Here is a 17480-nt window from a genome sequence, read left to right as displayed (position 1 = left end):
TATACGTGTTTCTTCACTTGTGTTCTGGACTGCAGATAAATGTAAACGAATATTTAACCAGCGTGCAAATGTCAATGTAATGTTTCCTTTTTTTTTTTTCGAAATGCGGCGTGAATGGGTTTTTATTATTGTAATGCCATTATCTGGCTATGAGATTCCATCTGCCTTAATCTTCACAACAGGCTACTTCTGGGCTGAAAGCCAGAGGAGCCTCTCCAGTGTTTGCTGCAGCAGAGAAATGTGCCAGTGCATGCATCTCTATGGGATGTGTGCTGGGCCGCAATAAAAGCCATGCTTTGACTTTTATTGCCACCCCCTGGTAAACCTTTAACATGAAAAATATTCAGTAATACTTCCAAGCTCAGCAAAAAACATAAAGCAGCCTCTCCGGGGTAGAATGTAGGCCGTTTTATTGCAGATCAGCAATAATAAAAAACACAGTTAACTTTCAAGACAACAGAGAGTGAGGAGAAAATTGCACTTTGAGAAACAAAAATTAACTATGATATTTTTTACATTGCATTATACACATACATTATACTTCACTAGGGCAGGATTAATGGATTTCTACTCACTAGTACATACAAAACAGTGCCACTTAAAGCCTAAATAATTAATATGCCTTAAGTAACATTGAGATGATACGGCAGGGAAAGAGTTACATAACATTTTAATTAAAAACAATACGTACTGCTGCTCCTGTTATTGCTGTTGTGTAACTGAGAAATTAAATATTTTTTAAAACACTTGAATATATATATTTGGTGCTGTGATAATGAGATACTCGCCACAGTGCTCGGAGGCTACATGTATTTTCTGTATCCTTGTATTGAAATTTATATCACCAGGGCAACACAGTTATCTGACAAAATTAATACACAAATGTAAGCTTTCACAGTATCTGTTATTTATAGTCTGCCTAGTCTTCCCTGAAAATGGCAAAAGATGCAGGAAGTCCATTATAATCATTGTGTCATATAGCTTAAAATCTAACCACATCATAATCATCATCATCAATAAAAACTAATGCCATGAGGTTTTAGAGCCTTCCTTTGTATTTCCAGGTATATACAGTATGTGATCAAAGTGCCTAATGCATCAGTAATGCACACCAAGCATAAGACACACCGCTAATATTGAGCTGCATCCCCTTTTTGTACAATCCATTCTCTCCCTTTTTCTTTCAGAGCTTAAACTAAATCCTCCTGTAATCTACCTCCCCGCAAATCTACATCTCCCTCTCTAAATTAAACACGATTTAGGGCGTAAGGAGAAAAATTGGTGACTGTAGCTTTCGCCTTACTGCTTTATCCGGGAAGGCAATTTCAGAGAAAGTAGCTAAACCTAATATTTTGTACACTGCGTGTAATTACGAAGGCCGTTCCTCAACACAATATCGTTAAGTGGCTGAAATATTTAGTGGTTGGCAGTATTGGATATGTCCAAAACACATACACAAGGGCATTCATTATTTTAGCCACTCAAAAGGCCCATTCATTCAATTATATTTGTAGCATTTATTGGCTGCAGTGTTAAATTATGTCAGACATAGTGTGTAGCCACTGAAAACCAAGGTCACTCCATTATTAAGACCTCTGGGGAATGGAGAAGTCACATTAGTGCTTGCAATTGCTCCAAAAATCCTGTCTTTAAAATCAGCTATAGTGGTCATAAAGTCGTCACAGTAAGAAGAGTAAGTCAATAGTTCCAAAAGGAATGACTTGTGTGCAGTTGGCCGATGGATCAATTCCAATTTGAGTGCTTTAGCAAAGGCTCTTTCTTCATTCCATGTTCCAGTGGCAGAGAAAGAAGCCTTTTCATTTTAGTGGGATTGATGACGGTGCTGCTCAAGCCAGTATACAGCTTTCCATTTCATCTGTGGGTTGGCTGCACATGAAAAGTTTTATAAATGGAAAGTGAGGCGTATCACTATAGTATTGATACTGCGATGTGAGATGTCAGCTTGTCATGATGAACTTCATAAGGATCTGTTGTTAAGACCATCCTTTAGGTCTAAACAGTATGTGGACATGTTGGGAAATGTGGTTGTCAGAATGTGTATGCTCGGTATGAAGCTGGAGATGTTTCCCTTAGCTTATCATATCAAGACTGAACGCAGGGGGAAATAGTTAGCCTAGGTCTGTCAAAACATAAGAAAACCTGCCAGCACTATCAGCACCTGTAAAGTTCACTAATTAATACGTTATAACTACAAAAAAAGTGCAAGTTTAAAAACATCTAGTTTCAGTTTTGTTCTGGTGCATTGACAATTTTTTGCACTTTAGTTTTTGTATTCAAAATGTTAAACTATAACATGTTAATTAAAGACTTTTAGATGGTGAGGTAGGTGTAGTTTGTTATTTTTGGAAAGAATTAGACTGCCTATTTTCCCTCTTTCCAAATTTTAACCTAATCCGCCTGGGTTATGGCTCCACATTGATATTTAGATTATACATATATTCACCGATCATGTATAACATTATGACCACTTGCCTAATATTGTGTAGGTCTCCCTTGTGCCTCCAAAACTATTCTGACTCATCAGAGAATGGACATGGGTCTTCTGAGGGTGTCCTGTGGTGTCTGGCAACAGAATGTTTTTAGTGGGGGCCTTTGGGTCCTATGGGTTGAGGGGAGGGGCCTCTGTGGACCAGGCTTGTTCCAGTGCATCCCACAGATACTTGATCAGTTTGGGCTCTAGTGAATTTGGAGGCCAGGTCAATACCTCGTGCTGTTTTTCACATTATTAGTTGTTCCTAAACCGTTTTTGTGTGTGTGTCTGTCAGGCTGCATCCTGCTGGGGGTGGCTGCTGCCATCAAGGAGTGTCATAGCTATGGGGTGGGGGTGCCTGGTCTGGTCTAGGTGGGTGGTACATGTCTAAGTAACATCCACATGAATGCCAGGTCCAAAAGATTAGCAGAATATTGAATTGTCACTGTCAATGTTATTTACTTCTCCTGTCAGTGGTATTGATGACGTGGCCAATGATAATGAATAACTTGATTTTTCTCCACAAGAAAGAGGTCAGGTTTTTTAAAATGATAAACTATTCCTTCAAATGTTCTTAGACTACACCAACAGTCAAGCCCAAAAATCATCACAGATGACGAGGGGTTGTCATCAAATATATTGTGATATGATTTTATCAATGTTATCGATCTCAGTTAAATAGTTATGTTATAGTTATTTGGATTAGTGGTTAGGTATCTATATACATAGGTATGGTCTAAGATCGAGATTACAACGCTTAAAGGTTCATCCTCTCCCTTAAAGACTTCCTCAATTTGCTCCGCGGTGCAGGAACAGGACCAGGACCATTACTGGCTCTAACAAAACCGTGGTCAGCTGTGGCCTCTGGGGTCTGAATGTGGTCATTCTGGTAGTCCAGCTGCTGGAGAGGTGGCTGAGACTGACCCTGTGGGTGCACATCAATGATACCCAGTGGAGCATTTTTTCGGGTTGCGGCTCCACCAGCATTGTTCCGCTGGAGCTGCTGGATGATAGCACAAAACTTGGCATCCAGAGACGGTCTGCCTGTTTTGGACCTCGTGGCTGGACGTGATGAGCTGGAGTTCTCCTTCTCCTGGTATGAGGGAGGAGGAGGGCGATGTTGAAGAGGAGGAGGGAGAGGAGGTCTGGCTGGACGAGTGGGAGGCGTATAAGGCTCTCTGTCAGAAGGAGGGGGTGGAGCACGTCGCTTTTTATTGCTGATGGCAGAAGAGCTGGCGTTGGGGTTAGGGCTTGAACAAGGGGTGGAGGTTTTGCTCTGGGACAGAATACTCTTCTGTACAGCCACTGAATGTGACCCATCAAATAGTGTCGACCAGTTAGGTGTCTCCTTTTCCTCTTCATGGCCAATCAGGAAGTGGCCATCTGTCTCCTCAATTTTATTGTGGATAATATCTGTGATGCTTTCAAACTTACCAGGTGAATTTATACCTGCAAGTCAAATAAAATCAACATTTAAATGAAGTCAAACAGACATAGGTGCACATTCTTGTATTCTTATTTGCATGTACAAGGAATTTTATTTACATGCATTACTACTGAAATGAAAACTATTATGCACGCTTAACTGAATATATAATATTTGACTTCTGAGAGATTTCTCATTTGTTGTATGCACATGTATCTTATCTACTTTTGATGAATCCATGCAAATACAAATCCTATAAAACCCTCAACAAGAAACCTCCATCTAACTCACTTCAGCTACTCATTCCAATTACTCTACTCACTGAGGTCGTTGTAAACAGAGTCAGCCTGCTTGGCGAGGAAGAGTGATGGTTTCCGTGGTGACGCGACCTCGATCTTCATTAGCTGGTTGCAGCAGTGCAGCCACTGGCCTGATCGTAAACAAGGACAGGCATGAGAGACGCTGATAAAGGTTAGAATATCCACTCTTGCTAAGAGGAGTTTAGCTAAATATATGCATGGCCACTTGTCCAGACTGATATATGCACTCCACCTTCTCTTTATACGACTGCAAAACACACATAAAGGCTTTTATAGAAACATCCAAGTAATCTACAGTATATCTTGTTCACACAAATAGTACACTCACTCTGATCATAGAGGTGCTGGTGGAGGGCATCCAGCCAGTCCTCCAGCTCTTCCCTGGTGTCTGTGGTAAAGACAATGGTCTGAGATCCCTCTGATGTGGGGTTGATGATGGACATGCTCCTGGATTTATGGCCTGCCGTCTCCTTCTCCATCACACGGATTCGGGTATCCTGCAGAAATGGAACAAATAACTTATCAGAAGTTGAAAATGAGTTTGACACCATACAAATCAGAGCTCTTTGTGAGATACTGCACGAAAAAGCACATCGCCTGATGGTGCGGTAAAAACATAAGCAGCAAAATTCCAGAGACAGAAGCAGGATCTCAGTCAGTAATGTGGCATTTTGTATTTTGGTTAGTCTGCAAATGTTTGGGAAAAGGCTAAACTGTGATTTGAATCAATACAAATCTAATGTCTCTTTCAATTTAATGCTTGAGTAGATTCTGCTACCACAATGTTAAATAACTAAATAAAGCAGAATAGTTTGTATTACTTTTCATTCGCAAGTTCAACAAAATACCTGATTAGTTTTTTGTGTTTTCCTCTTACCTTATTGATGGGTACACTGAGGGTCGGCTGCACTTTAGCATCAATTTCCTCCGGGGTGAAGTAACAGGACAAAAAGCCAGCACTCAACACACAGTAAAGACTGCAGCAGCGGTTCATGCCCTCCACACTTTGCTGAAAATCATGAGAATAACAACAAAATTAGAGAACCTGGACTATAGCTAGCTAAGGAGCCAACGCTAATGATATCAGCAGTCAACACACCTTCTGGCTCAAGTAGCCGGTCATCATGGTCTGTGTCATATAATTGGGCTGGGCCACCAAACGGCAGCAGAGGTTGCCATAAAGTGGAAGCCAAGATGACAACTCAGCTGTAAGGATGAAGCGCAACAGATTTATTTGAAAATGATGGCGCTTGAAAAAGAGAACAAATTAAACATATTAATTTGATCGGGTATTATATTACACGTCCGTTCTTGTAATATGGTTAATTGTTATAACAGTCATTTAAAAACTCATAATACACAGCGAGTACCTGAACACTAGTAGTGCAAACTCATACAAAAAGTTTGCTTCTGAAATTAAAGCCTGATAACAAAAACCTGCCGGAGCACCAACTTTCTTATTAATTTAATCACTCAGGCAAAGGCATAATCATACGTTATTTTGTTTCATTTTAGGTCTCAGTTTTAATGGTGTAAATTATTGGATCATTACCACAGTACTGAATCATATCGTGAGCTAAAGTGACCAGTTCCTTTACATCCCCAGACATTACATTTCTGTGGCTTTGCTTCTTACCGCCTTGGAGGACAATGAGGGAGTGAGACTGAAAGCTGCCTTCAGCCTCGGGCAGACTCAGAGTCGTGTAGGCCAGAAGGCTATATTTGGCTCCACTGCAACAGGTAGAAACACATACGCAGAATTTAGCATTTCCTGGTTTTACAATAGTAAATATATGATAGACTCTGTAGAAATTATCTCTTCCTTTAAAAGATCTAATGATCCCAGTGTTTCTCATACAACTGAACAGGTGGTGCGTATCACTTGCAGATGTTGAGCTGAGAGACTAACAGATTTTCAGATGGAAATAAACTACTGGTGGAAACATTAAAAGCAATGACTTATGTTCAATACAACAGTTGTATTTACTGGCACAAAAACAGCAATGAATGTCTGAAGGCTAAACATATCAGTATTCATAACCACAAACATTGGTTTAACCTTCATTTGTATACACAATAAGTATATTTGTTTATAGAAACTCTTACAAAGCCTGCAGCTGCATCCCTTGTTCCAGTAACAAGTCATAATCGAGTTAGTTCCCAACTGCACAAATCTTAAATAAGTATTCAGGGGCCTATAAAGGGTTTTATGGGATAACATAATACATACGAGGGAATTGGGTTGTACTGCAGGAAAGTGTCAGGATCTGGAGCGTCCAGCAGGGAGCAGAGTTTCTTTCCAGCTGTCTTTCCAAAAGAGCTGCGGAGCTTCTTGGCCAGTTTCTTTGGCGTGTTCACCAACGTGAGCTCTTCCTCCAGGGCACAGCTCCACAGCTCCACCCTCAGCTCAAACTGAGGAACTGCTTCTTTGCTATGAGACAAGGCAAGTATTTCAGCTTGAAGTTAGCAAACAACCAAGAGAATAACACTGAAGACCTAGAAATAATGCATTTTATTGCACATTACTGCACAGCACATTTCTAACAATACATGTAAGTACTTACAAGATGGTGACTCCCTCAAAGCAGATGTCAGTGACAGATCTGTCCACCACCACCATCTCAGTGTCATACACCTCTGAGCCAATCTGCATCAGACAGAACACCGCCACTCGACGAGAGCCTAGAACATATATAAGGGATTTACGGTATGTGTTAATACAGCAAATATAACACATAAAGCAAAGATAAGCAAAAGGCATGAACGTGACCAAAACATTGCAAACGTACTCCCTCTGTTATTAAAGTGGTCTGAATCCCTCCACATCAAGGGCAACCGCAGGCCTACGTCAGCAGAGATAAGAAAAGTTAATTTACAAAACTACACTCTTACATGTTAACTTTTAAAGATATACTTTCATTTTTCACTTGAAAACATTTAAAGTTTGATTTTACTTTGCATTTAGTGCTGAATCTGGAGAAAAGTGGAAGCAACCTCACCTGACAGCGCAATCGCTGCATTACAGGTCACACGGTCATCCGAAACTGGATCGGAAAGTCTGTAATAAAATGATAACATTTTGAATGATTTACCATTACAGTTTAATCTGCAGAAAAACAGTACTTCAAATGTAAAACAGTATTTCTAAAATCCACTATAGTCTGTCATAAGTTCTAGGATAAAAAAAGAAATTTCACCCTTTTCCCAAAACTTATTTTTGTCTTCGGAGTTGAATTTTGTAATATGTTACACTTTGATCCATAACTATGTGACACTTCAAGAAAACATTAAGCACCCATCTCCTCACATTCTGGCAGCTCCCATCACGTCCTGCTCTTCTTTTTTCCTCCGCAGCTGAGTGAGATAAGCCTTGATCCTGGCGTTGCAGGTCAGGAGGTTCTTGGAAGTGTTTAAAACCTGCTCTCTCTTGCTGCAAGCGAGCAGCAGCTTGTAGGCGCCCTCTCGCATTCGCATCTCGAAGTCTAGCTTCTCTTGTATGTTAGTGCTCTTCAGGGACAGAATACACAGCGAAGAAATTTCACAATTTTCAAATGAATCAGTTTCAAAATATAGACTGGCAGCTTGTTATGATATTGTGTTAGTAAGGCAAAAAAATATGCTATGAAAAAATGGGGCGATTTGGAAATGAAAAGTTAGAATGAAATTGCCCGGGAATTTTAAAGGTGGAAACAAGTCATGCAGATAATCTCTCTCTATATACATATAAAAAAAAAAAATATATATATATATATATATATATATGTGTAAGATGACAAGCATCTCTTTTCAGCCTTGTAATACACTTTACCTTGTGCACCTGTATTGTTTTTTTGGCAGAGAAGAAAGACTGGCAAAACAAACTGTCAGCGTTTTTTTCTGGCACAAACAGAACCAAAGCTTTCAGAGTTTATTGCAAATGACAACCATAAAACAGCATTATATTACAGGGTTGTCAGGAAATGTTGTTCTCTGACTACTACTACAAGAAAGCTCCACCATAATTAACCTGGGAGCACTGTGGCAGTGAAGCCAACTTCTTCACTCACTCAAGAGCAACTTTTTGTGGTGAAATGATTCATGCAAAAGAGTCAGAGATGGTTCAACAATGACCAAAATACAACAATCAGCCATAATATTGCAACTGGCCAAGTGAATAACATCATAATCTTGCCATCATGACACTTGTCAGGGGGCAGGATATATGAGGCAGCAAGTGAACATTTTATCCTCAAAGTTGATGTTAGAAGCAGGATTTGAGAGCCAAATTGTGATGGCTAGACGAGTGGGTGTGGGCATCTCCAAAACTGGAGCTCTTGTGTTGTGTACCTGATCTGCAGTGGTCACAATCAAAAAATGGTCCAAGGAAGGAAAAGTGGAGAGGTTGTGGCCAAAGCTCTTTTAGACACATGGGGAGCTGAAATTGCTAAAAAGGTGTAATGCTGGTCGTGATAGAAAGGTGTAATGCTGGTTCTGATAGAAAGGTATCAGAACATACAGTGCATCAAAGTTTGATTTGTATGGGACTGTGTAGCCACAAACAGGTTGTCCACTAATGAGGACACCTACAATGGGCACGTGAGCATCAGAACTCGACCATAGAGCAATGGAAGAAGGCAGCTTGGTCTGATAAATCACATTTTCTTTTGTGTCACATAACCAGCCTGAGTGACACTTAAATGGGGAACACATGCCACCAAGATGCACACACCACCCTTTTGTCAGTGTCACTGCCGTGTGCTTAGTCTGCAGCAATGTTCAGATGCTGGTACATTTCAAAGTAACATCCACATAACTGCCAGGACACAGGTTTCTCGGATGTTTGTTAGTTTTAATGTTGGTGCTAATTAGTCTGCATGCTGGGTGGATCTAATGTAGTTATTTTGATGACAAGGATGCATGGTTAATTCAAGCTAACATGTTAGTGGCCGAATTTGAGTATGATGATGCCTGGTATAATCCTGCTCAAGTCAATCAAAATACCACCAGTTCATTTTGAGAAGAAACGATGGTCTTAGGTGGACACACACACAGTTGTTTCAGGGACACAAGCATCATCATTCTCCGTGCTACAAGCTAAAGTATGCACCTGCAGCTTCTTAGAAATCTGTCGTGTGTACAACAAATTCATATCCTCTACTATCTGCTGGGTGTCATTCAGCAGACTCGGGCAACGTTTCATGCTTTTCGCCTGAAAGGACATTAGTTTAAGCGGCGTTAGAGAGAAGACAACATGCTTAGCAACGTCCAACAATGCAGGGAGCACAAAGATCTGGTTTCACTGCATAAAAGGGGGCGACTCCTCTCTCGAGTAACTGGCTCAACGAGCTTTGTCCGAGGGGAACTGACAGCCAGCTTGTATTTGAATGCTTGAAAAAGACGTTAGCCATTAAGCAAAGCCATTATTTGAGTTATGTAAGTTATCTGAGCATAATACACTGAATAAGAGAGCTGCGTAAGCTAAAAAATGAATATTAGCTCATTTGCGTTAGTATCGTTGCACTTTGTACCCTCCAGCTCCAACTGAAGTTATGGTTCAGTGTTGACGGTTAACCATAAAAAAGGAAGCTTTATATCTCGTTGTCATACCTCTGTTTGGAGGAACAACGAACTCTCTCGTATCTTCTTCCGTTTAACCTCCATAGCCACGGCGGAACCGGCCGATAATAACGACCTGAAGCTCCCGTTTCGCTTGGTAGTTTGAACGTCCCGCGGATCCTCCATGTTGTCCATCCATTCGCTCGAATGCATTCCTGCTCCAACTTCCAACGCCCCTCCAACGGACGGGGGTGGCTCGATTTGTGTTAACTTATCTGCCGGAATAAAAATATTATCACGTAAACCGTAATGTAAGACTATTCAGCAGTTCAAACGGTGATTATTTTTGGTAGATTTAAAAAAAAAAATGTAATTCGAAATAAGAGTAAAATTATTTAACTTACCTAAAAGGTGAAGTTTAAACTTGAATAATATCTCATAGGCGTTTAAAGATTTGAGACGAACATAGAAGTAAACACCGCCTTATAATCAACAGGAGAGAAGGGCATATACTTTAGATTAAGTACATAAAATATTCTAAATGAACAGAGATATAGTTTACCGTTAAATAAACATGGCGAAAACGCTCCGTCTTTCCCGACGGCACACCCTCATATTTAAACCGAGTGCTCTCACGCCAACAGGGAAGGAACGTCATGGCGTCATAGTGCCAGACAAAACACCACCGTCCCGTTTGATTTTGAATTTATATGGTGTAAATATTTATAACAGTATTTGACTAGAAATGCACATTTTTATCTATTTTAACTTAAAATCTACATTTAAATATTTGCAAAAATTATATATATACTGCATAAGTATATTATTCTCCCATGTGTGGCATGTTAGTGGCACGTTCTTGAAGGCTCACCTCATGTATAACAAAATAAAATAATAAAAATCATATTGCATATCAATAATAAAAACTGCACTTATGTCGTCTTGTTGCAGATTTGAATAGGTTTTGTTAAGACGATTAAAGTCATAGACATATACAATTGAACATAAATAATAAAGTAAGCCATTGTTGTTGTGCAACATCACTATTTAGTCTGATCCCTTTTGCTTCCTTATTCCTTTGAACTACGTGTCATGCAGCAGGTACTGTCTTCACTTTCAGCCCACAGTCAGTTGCGCAGCCCAGGTGGTGGCACAGCAACAAAAGACCCCGGAACGTGAACAGTGAGTCCAGGAAACCCGCCCACCCGGTTCTGGCTGACATCTCCTCTGGTCGAGTTGGAAGGGTTGGAAGCATCCATGGTTGGAAGTGTAGACGCAGGCGCTGCTGAGGTTGAAACGTGTGTCAAGCTAACCAGAGTCTACATCCAAACACCGGAAATTGCGATACCCTCTTTCAAAACTAAACGGTGTTTTTTTTTGTTTTGTTTTTTTATTTTAATGTGATTCATATACTGTCTAATCCTCTGAATCAATGCTGTCAGCTGCTTTACCATCTGTTAGGGGAGTTGCAAATACAAGACCTTTCGTAATCCATGTATTTATGCAGGTTTTATTTAATCCTGTGCAGTTTAAATGAGGAAGAATTCTACCATTGCAACTCAACTATGGTAGTCCAATCAACATTAGCTGAAAATCTTAGCTTCAGACATGACATGGTAATAATAATAAAATAATAAATAGAAACATTTTTAAAAATCTACCCAGTGGTGTGGAAACTATGTAAACACTGCCACATTACAAAGCCTAAAATGTATTTTCATTTCCTAATTAGATGCAAGAATTAGAAATCCATAGCAGAGAAGAGTAATTATTACATCAGGAAAAAGTTTTTTGAATTAAAGTAAATCATTTATTGATTGTATAGTATGAGATGTTTTTAATATATTTAATCTTTTAGTTGTCTGGAGACTAAGGGAAAAATAGTTACTATATAAACAGGCCTATACAAGAAATTTCATAAAATGAGATGAGTTACTGTAGTGACAACTTTCCCATCTTTTTCAGTGAGGTTACACTCATGTACAAAACATCAACACTCCAGGACAGGTGATGTTGCAAAGGAAATACATTGTTTTTCAACAGTACTAAACATAGCCTGCAAAATGAAAACATAGCTGAATCAACAGCTCTCTCTCAGTTATTTTAAATCATTTTCAGTCACCGCAACCTTCATGAAGCTAAGATTCAGTGCAGGACATTGCAGAATGCATTCTTTTTCGCTGGCGTTCCTAATGAACTGGCAAGTGAATATGAATAAAAACACAATGTGCTGTGTTATCGGGTGATTACCGTGCCCCTCTCGTTTCGTTGCCCGGATACATGATTTTATTCTGACAGTTTGCACCGGAAGTGGTGACTCGTGTCTCCTCCGCTCTGACTGTCGGTCCGCTCGCCGCTATTTTTTTTTGCAGGGAGTAGCTTATTGCTGAGCAACGGAGGGAGAGAAGGCCACCGCTCAGAGGCAGACTGAACTGAGGCGACGGCAGGGCTGGGCTCCACGCACACACGCACACCTTCAACAGCAGCACACAGCATAAAGGAAAAGGGTAAGTGAGAAGCAGACTTCGGTTTTATTTAGCTAACAGTGCTATAACGTAGCTTACCGTTTGTTTTTAGCTAGCTAGTCGACCGTTACTCACGTGAAGTTTGCGACATAGAAAAAAAGGAAAGAGTCAGTTTTTCAGGTTGCACATCTATTGATGATTTGGTGTTGATACGAAAAATGTCCCTATGGTGACACGAACAACTATAAAGCAATAAAACCTAGATTTAAATTGGTGTGTAAAATAAATAAATAAAAATCAGTGTTTTAAGTATCCGGGCTGGTGTGACTCCCGGTCGGCTAACTAGATGGCTACTATTGTCAGCAGCAGCATGACAAGCCTGTCCTGCTCCACCTTTGTAAAGCGACACAGGCTAGCCACTTCACTGCCTCTGCGGCTGATTCCATTCAGGTCAAACCTATACTGTTGACCTGCTTTTTTTTTTTAATTTTTTTTTTTCCTCTTCCCCCCGCTTGCATCCTTGTGTAGCAGCCGCACGGATGCTTTCGAGACAAGATGCACATCAATGACGGTCGGTCACATTGAACCCTTTTGTTTATCTTATTGGAAACACGCTAGCAGCTCCGTGAGTCGATTGTCAGAGGGTTTGATTTCATGAGTGGGTATTTTAAATAGATTTATATATATATACTGCAGCAGAGTGTTTCCCGATGTCGGACCCCCTCCTCTGCTTCTGTGTGGGGGCTTTGTTTTCGTGGGGCAGATGTAGCTGGCCCGGACGCATCCGCTCTCTTTGTGTTTGTTTTTTTTTTGTCATCATCGCATTAGATGTAAAACTTAGCAAAGATAGCAAAAGATCTATCATAAACATGCAAAGATAACTTAAACTAAAAGATTGTCTTATAAGCTTCTATTGATCTAATCAAGCTAGGCCAATGCTAATTTATGCAGAATTGTGTAATTATTGTTTATTTATCACGTGTCAGGGTTATTAAACCAATATAAATGCTAGAGGCAGATACATAATAAATACCAAAGTTACACAACTGATCAAAACATTTGTACAGACACTTCTATTCAAAGCAGTAGAAGCAGCAGCAGTTTGGTTGTATTTATTAGATTGTATTTACTATTTCCTTTAATTGCATCTAATTGGTTCAGAGGTGCTTGTTTGCCTTCCTGCTTCAGAGTTTGGTAGACAGTTATCTTTTCACATACGGGACTGATGTGTTCTTCGAGAGTCTTCGTAGTCTCCTCCCTCATCTGTAAGAATTCAAATTTTTTTTGGGTTTGAGCCACAGAATGTGCAAGATAATACCAGCCAGTCCGGCCTGCCTTCTTTGCTCTCCCCTTTCTCCTTCACTCTGCCTTTCCCTGCCTCCTTCCTGTCCTCTCTGCATATGTGGCTGCAGGCAGGCTGGATGGCTCTACAGGCGGTTGCATTTTTAAAAACTGTGTCAGTGTCACAGGGCGGTTGCTGCATTCTCGGAGAGGAAGCAGAGTGTTCCTAGCTGGACTACAGTGTCCACTGCTGAATAAGAAAAAGTTAGTAGCCTGACTGCCACTGCAGATGATAACATAGGCAGCCTTGCCAATTCAAATTTTTATTTATATAACAATCCTGACTGTCTCGGGACACTTTACAGAACCCAGAGCCTGAAACCCCCAGAGCACTGCTAAGCGCTGGAGCGAGGGCGACAGGGAAAAACTCCCTTTTAACAGGAAGAAACCTTGAGCAGAACCCAGCTCAACCCAGCTCATGTGTGCTTGAGGCCAGCTGGATAGAGAGACAGGAAAAGAAGGAGCAGCGGATGAGGAGAGGAGAACAGCAAACAGAAGGAAGCAGAAGCATTCATAAATCTGGATAAGGCACACATGTTTTGTATCATAAACACGATCAAAACAAGAGTATATGGGAGATTGATCATGGACAAAAAGGATGGATTGAGGCAACATTCAAAATATTGACTGTGGAAAATCTCTGTGTATACACAGTTCAGACAGTTATAAGAATATTTGAGAGCTCAGGGACATGAAACTGTGTTACTGACGGTAATTGTTATATTTCTGGTGCTTAGGCTGGAATAATGTATGAATATATGAGATACCATATGCAGGTCGGAAAATTATGCATGACATTTAGGGATAAGGGATTCCCAAATAAACAGACATAGAGCTTTCTGGTTTCACAATGTTATAACTGTGTTTAGTTTTTCTTCAGAAAAGTGCATATTATAAATTCTCGCAGTCACCAAGCTGTGTTATGTTCACTGTCATGGCTTAACATTGAGCAGAGCTGGTGAAGCCCTGCTTTTACATCCTATGCAGCTTCCTATCTCATCTGAACCCAGTCCCTTTCTTATTCAGCATCCTAATTCCTGTTTCACTCTTCCAGTCAAAGAGCAGTGTATGCATGTATAGTAGGGATATCCTTCAGTAATGTTTACTGTTCTAGTCTATAGTTGGGATCTGAGACTTTTGTGAGGACTGTTGCTCGGCCAGCCCACGGCCATTGTGTATAGTAGGAAGTTTAGGAAGTGAGTTCATTTTACTTCAGTGGTTAGGGAGTGTTATTTGTGACTGAAAACAACCTAGTCCGGAGCTTCATATCTCAGTCTATTCCATTTTATTGAAGTTGTTTTTAAAAGTGCTGTTCCAACAGGGAGTCTGTATCGCTAAAAATAGCAGTGAATCTCACTTCTGTAATCTGCCACAGCAGAAACAGGTTAGCAGAGTCAGATAGCTTTGCCTGGTGACGCTCCTGCTTGTGTGCAGAGTTTGAGCGAAACAAGGGAAGTGAATAGGAAAAGTCTGTGGTTAAAAATTGGGAGAGACAGCAGAGTAGAATACAAAAAGAAGCTCGGAGCAATTTATATCCATAATCATCAGCCTCTCCCTTGTTATGGAACAGCAAGGGCATGTTTTTTTTCCCCCCTGTTTAACTCTCAAAATCAAAAATAAAATGACGAGCTGCACATCTGTTTTGGGGTGTAACGTGCTCCCCTCTGAGTTTATTTCCTTTATTTTGTGCTTCTTTCCAGTGCAGATATTGATCTTGTATTTAGGCAGTTTCTATTCCCACCTCTCCCTCTGCCAGACCTGCCCTGAGTGTCCTGTTATGCTTTGTTTTTTTTTTCCTCCTCTAAGTGCCAGTGTGGATTTCAATGTGAGGGAGTTCACTATTTTTGTTCGCTGCTGAGGCTATTGCAGTGGGCAGCATAAATGTTGGTGCCATAATAAACGTGGCAGGGTTGCCCAGATACTGATGTTGTTGTTAAAGGGCCGCTGGTCACTCGTTATCTGCTCAGCAGGGGCCATGCGGGGCCAAAAGAGCACTCACCAGAGCAAATGTGTACGCCTAATGAAACAATCAAGATTTCATATATGCTAAAATATCTAAATGTCTAATTAATTAATTATTATCGTTCACTACAGCTATTCTTCCCGTCCAATGCCCCATTAAGACAGCTGACTACAGAAAATATATTTTTTTCTGAAAATGGATGCATGACATGAACTGAAAAAGATTATGCTTGGAGGCATGTGCTTCATTATGATCATTATTTTATGATCATTCATAATCAATGTTTTTATCATCTCCTTATCAGTATAAGACATTGTTCATAGTGCTGGATCTTCCCCTTAGATGCAACAAGAATAATAACTTTACCCTCATCAACAGGGCTGAAGGTCAAGCTGTCTTTTAACTATCCCGCAGAGTTGTCGACATCCATGAAGTGTAAATTTCCATATCTAGGTCTGTAGGTCATTCTGGACATGGGGGTCACCCTCACATGTTGGGTTTGAGTCTTGAGGCCGGTGTTTTGTGACAACAATAAAGCAGGCAGGGTGGATGCTGGCTGCATGGAGGTGTTTGCTTGTTTGTTCCTCTCGTCAGCTGCTCATGTGATGCATGTGGTGGCTTTTCTACACCGTATGGTCTTTTGTGCTGCACGGGACATTTTTTTTTCTTTTCACCGACATGCTGCATTAACACACATAAAGCTATAGACACACACACACACCCAAGTTTCTGCAGACTTGGAGTATTCTACTGACACCATGATGATTTATTACCTCCCTCCATGGTGCCACGAACCTATTGAAACAGATTAATGTTGGTATATAGTCTTCCTCTAGCTACATGTAATCTATTTAAAATGTTCAGTCTGATAGCATAAAGGCTTTTCTCTCTTTAAATTTACACGTTTGAAGTTTGAAGCATGACACCTCAAAAAATCATTACAGTCAGAAAAACTATATTGATCCCTGCAGTGAAATTGCCTAAATTTGATAGGTACTGTATTGTTGTTGTCGTTGTCATATATGTGATAGAGTTTAAGAACAAATAGCAAAAATGATGCAGTTTATTATTTTCCATGTATGTGTGTGTCAAAATGAATCCTTATTTAAACCAATCCCTATTTCACTATTGCTACTCTAAGCAGTGTTTGGCAGCTGGAAGGGCATCTTTGGCTACCATCCGTCTTTATGATGACTAAGTGAAAATGTAGACATGCTTATCATGGATGCCAAAATACACCAGGATAAATGAAGAGGTTTAGCTGATATTATTCTTATGACTAAGTCAGTGTTTTGCTCTTTGACAACTATTTGTCAGGAGAAGTTAAAGTAGGTCATCTTAGCTCAAAAGTCAAACGAAATCAAACTGTGACAGGCTGATATCCCTGGAGTGGCTGTGACCTGCTCCTCTGTGCACTTACTGTGATGTAAAATACTGGAATTTATTGTTTTCATTTTGACACAGATTTGCTCCTTCTTCACACATGCATTTAGGTTTTATGCATGTGTGACATTGCTGTGATGCACGTACATGCCTCATCAATTCAATTATGGATAAGACATTAGGTTAGCTGTAGTTACATGCTCCGTAAGAGTGTGTTCAGTGGAAGAGCAACATTTTGTGTAGTCTCTACATTATTATATGCATTATTGAAAAAACTGTCTGCTCTTGCCTTGTAATAGGAGAACAATAGACTGCGTACCTCTGTTATTCAAGTCTATTGTAGACTCAGGCTTTGGAGTCTAGAAAGCCTTTGTCTGTCTTGAATCTGTTCTCTTGTTTGTTCTTTACACCCCTCAGGGTCTCTGGGCTTCCCTGCACCCAAAGCATCTCTAAGCTTTCAGGACTAATTCAGGGTTCCTTGCCTATTATTTACTGACTTTGATTTGAAGTGTTCACTGACCACGTCAGCATTATTTGGGGAACAGCCTGCTCTCTT

At 40.3% G+C, this 17480-nt stretch overlaps 2 protein-coding genes across 5 annotated transcripts in view; one reads left to right on the top strand and one right to left on the bottom strand.

The window, feature by feature from the left end:
- Window positions 1-2823: 2823 nt before the first annotated feature.
- On the bottom strand, window positions 2824-9958 carry rtkn2 (rhotekin 2; the record flags this gene model as incomplete). The annotated part of the gene is made up of 13 exons (XM_084561062.1): window positions 2824-3940; window positions 4240-4347; window positions 4566-4734; window positions 5115-5246; window positions 5337-5443; window positions 5874-5968; window positions 6468-6668; window positions 6802-6919; window positions 7027-7080; window positions 7237-7295; window positions 7545-7744; window positions 9324-9425; window positions 9824-9958. 13 exons carry the CDS (start codon window positions 9956-9958, stop codon window positions 3249-3251), a joined length of 2172 nt encoding a protein of 723 aa, XP_084417188.1. The 3' UTR covers window positions 2824-3248.
- Window positions 9959-12206: 2248 nt separating this feature from the next.
- The window catches only part of cep170aa (centrosomal protein 170Aa), a 53711-nt gene continuing 48437 nt past the window's right edge, over window positions 12207-17480 (top strand). For all 4 annotated transcript variants that reach the window (XM_084561118.1, XM_084561116.1, XM_084561117.1 and 1 more), the window contains exon 1: window positions 12207-12279. The gene's annotated coding sequence lies outside the window, so the exon portion shown is untranslated. The remainder of the gene's footprint in view (window positions 12280-17480) is intronic.

The sequence above is a fragment of the Chelon labrosus genome (assembly GCF_963514085.1).
Source record: "Chelon labrosus genome assembly, chromosome: 15".
Classification (NCBI taxonomy): Eukaryota; Metazoa; Chordata; class Actinopteri; order Mugiliformes; family Mugilidae; genus Chelon; species Chelon labrosus.
The sequence above is the reverse complement of the archived record's forward strand: the minus strand, read 5'-3'. Positions and strand labels throughout refer to the sequence as shown.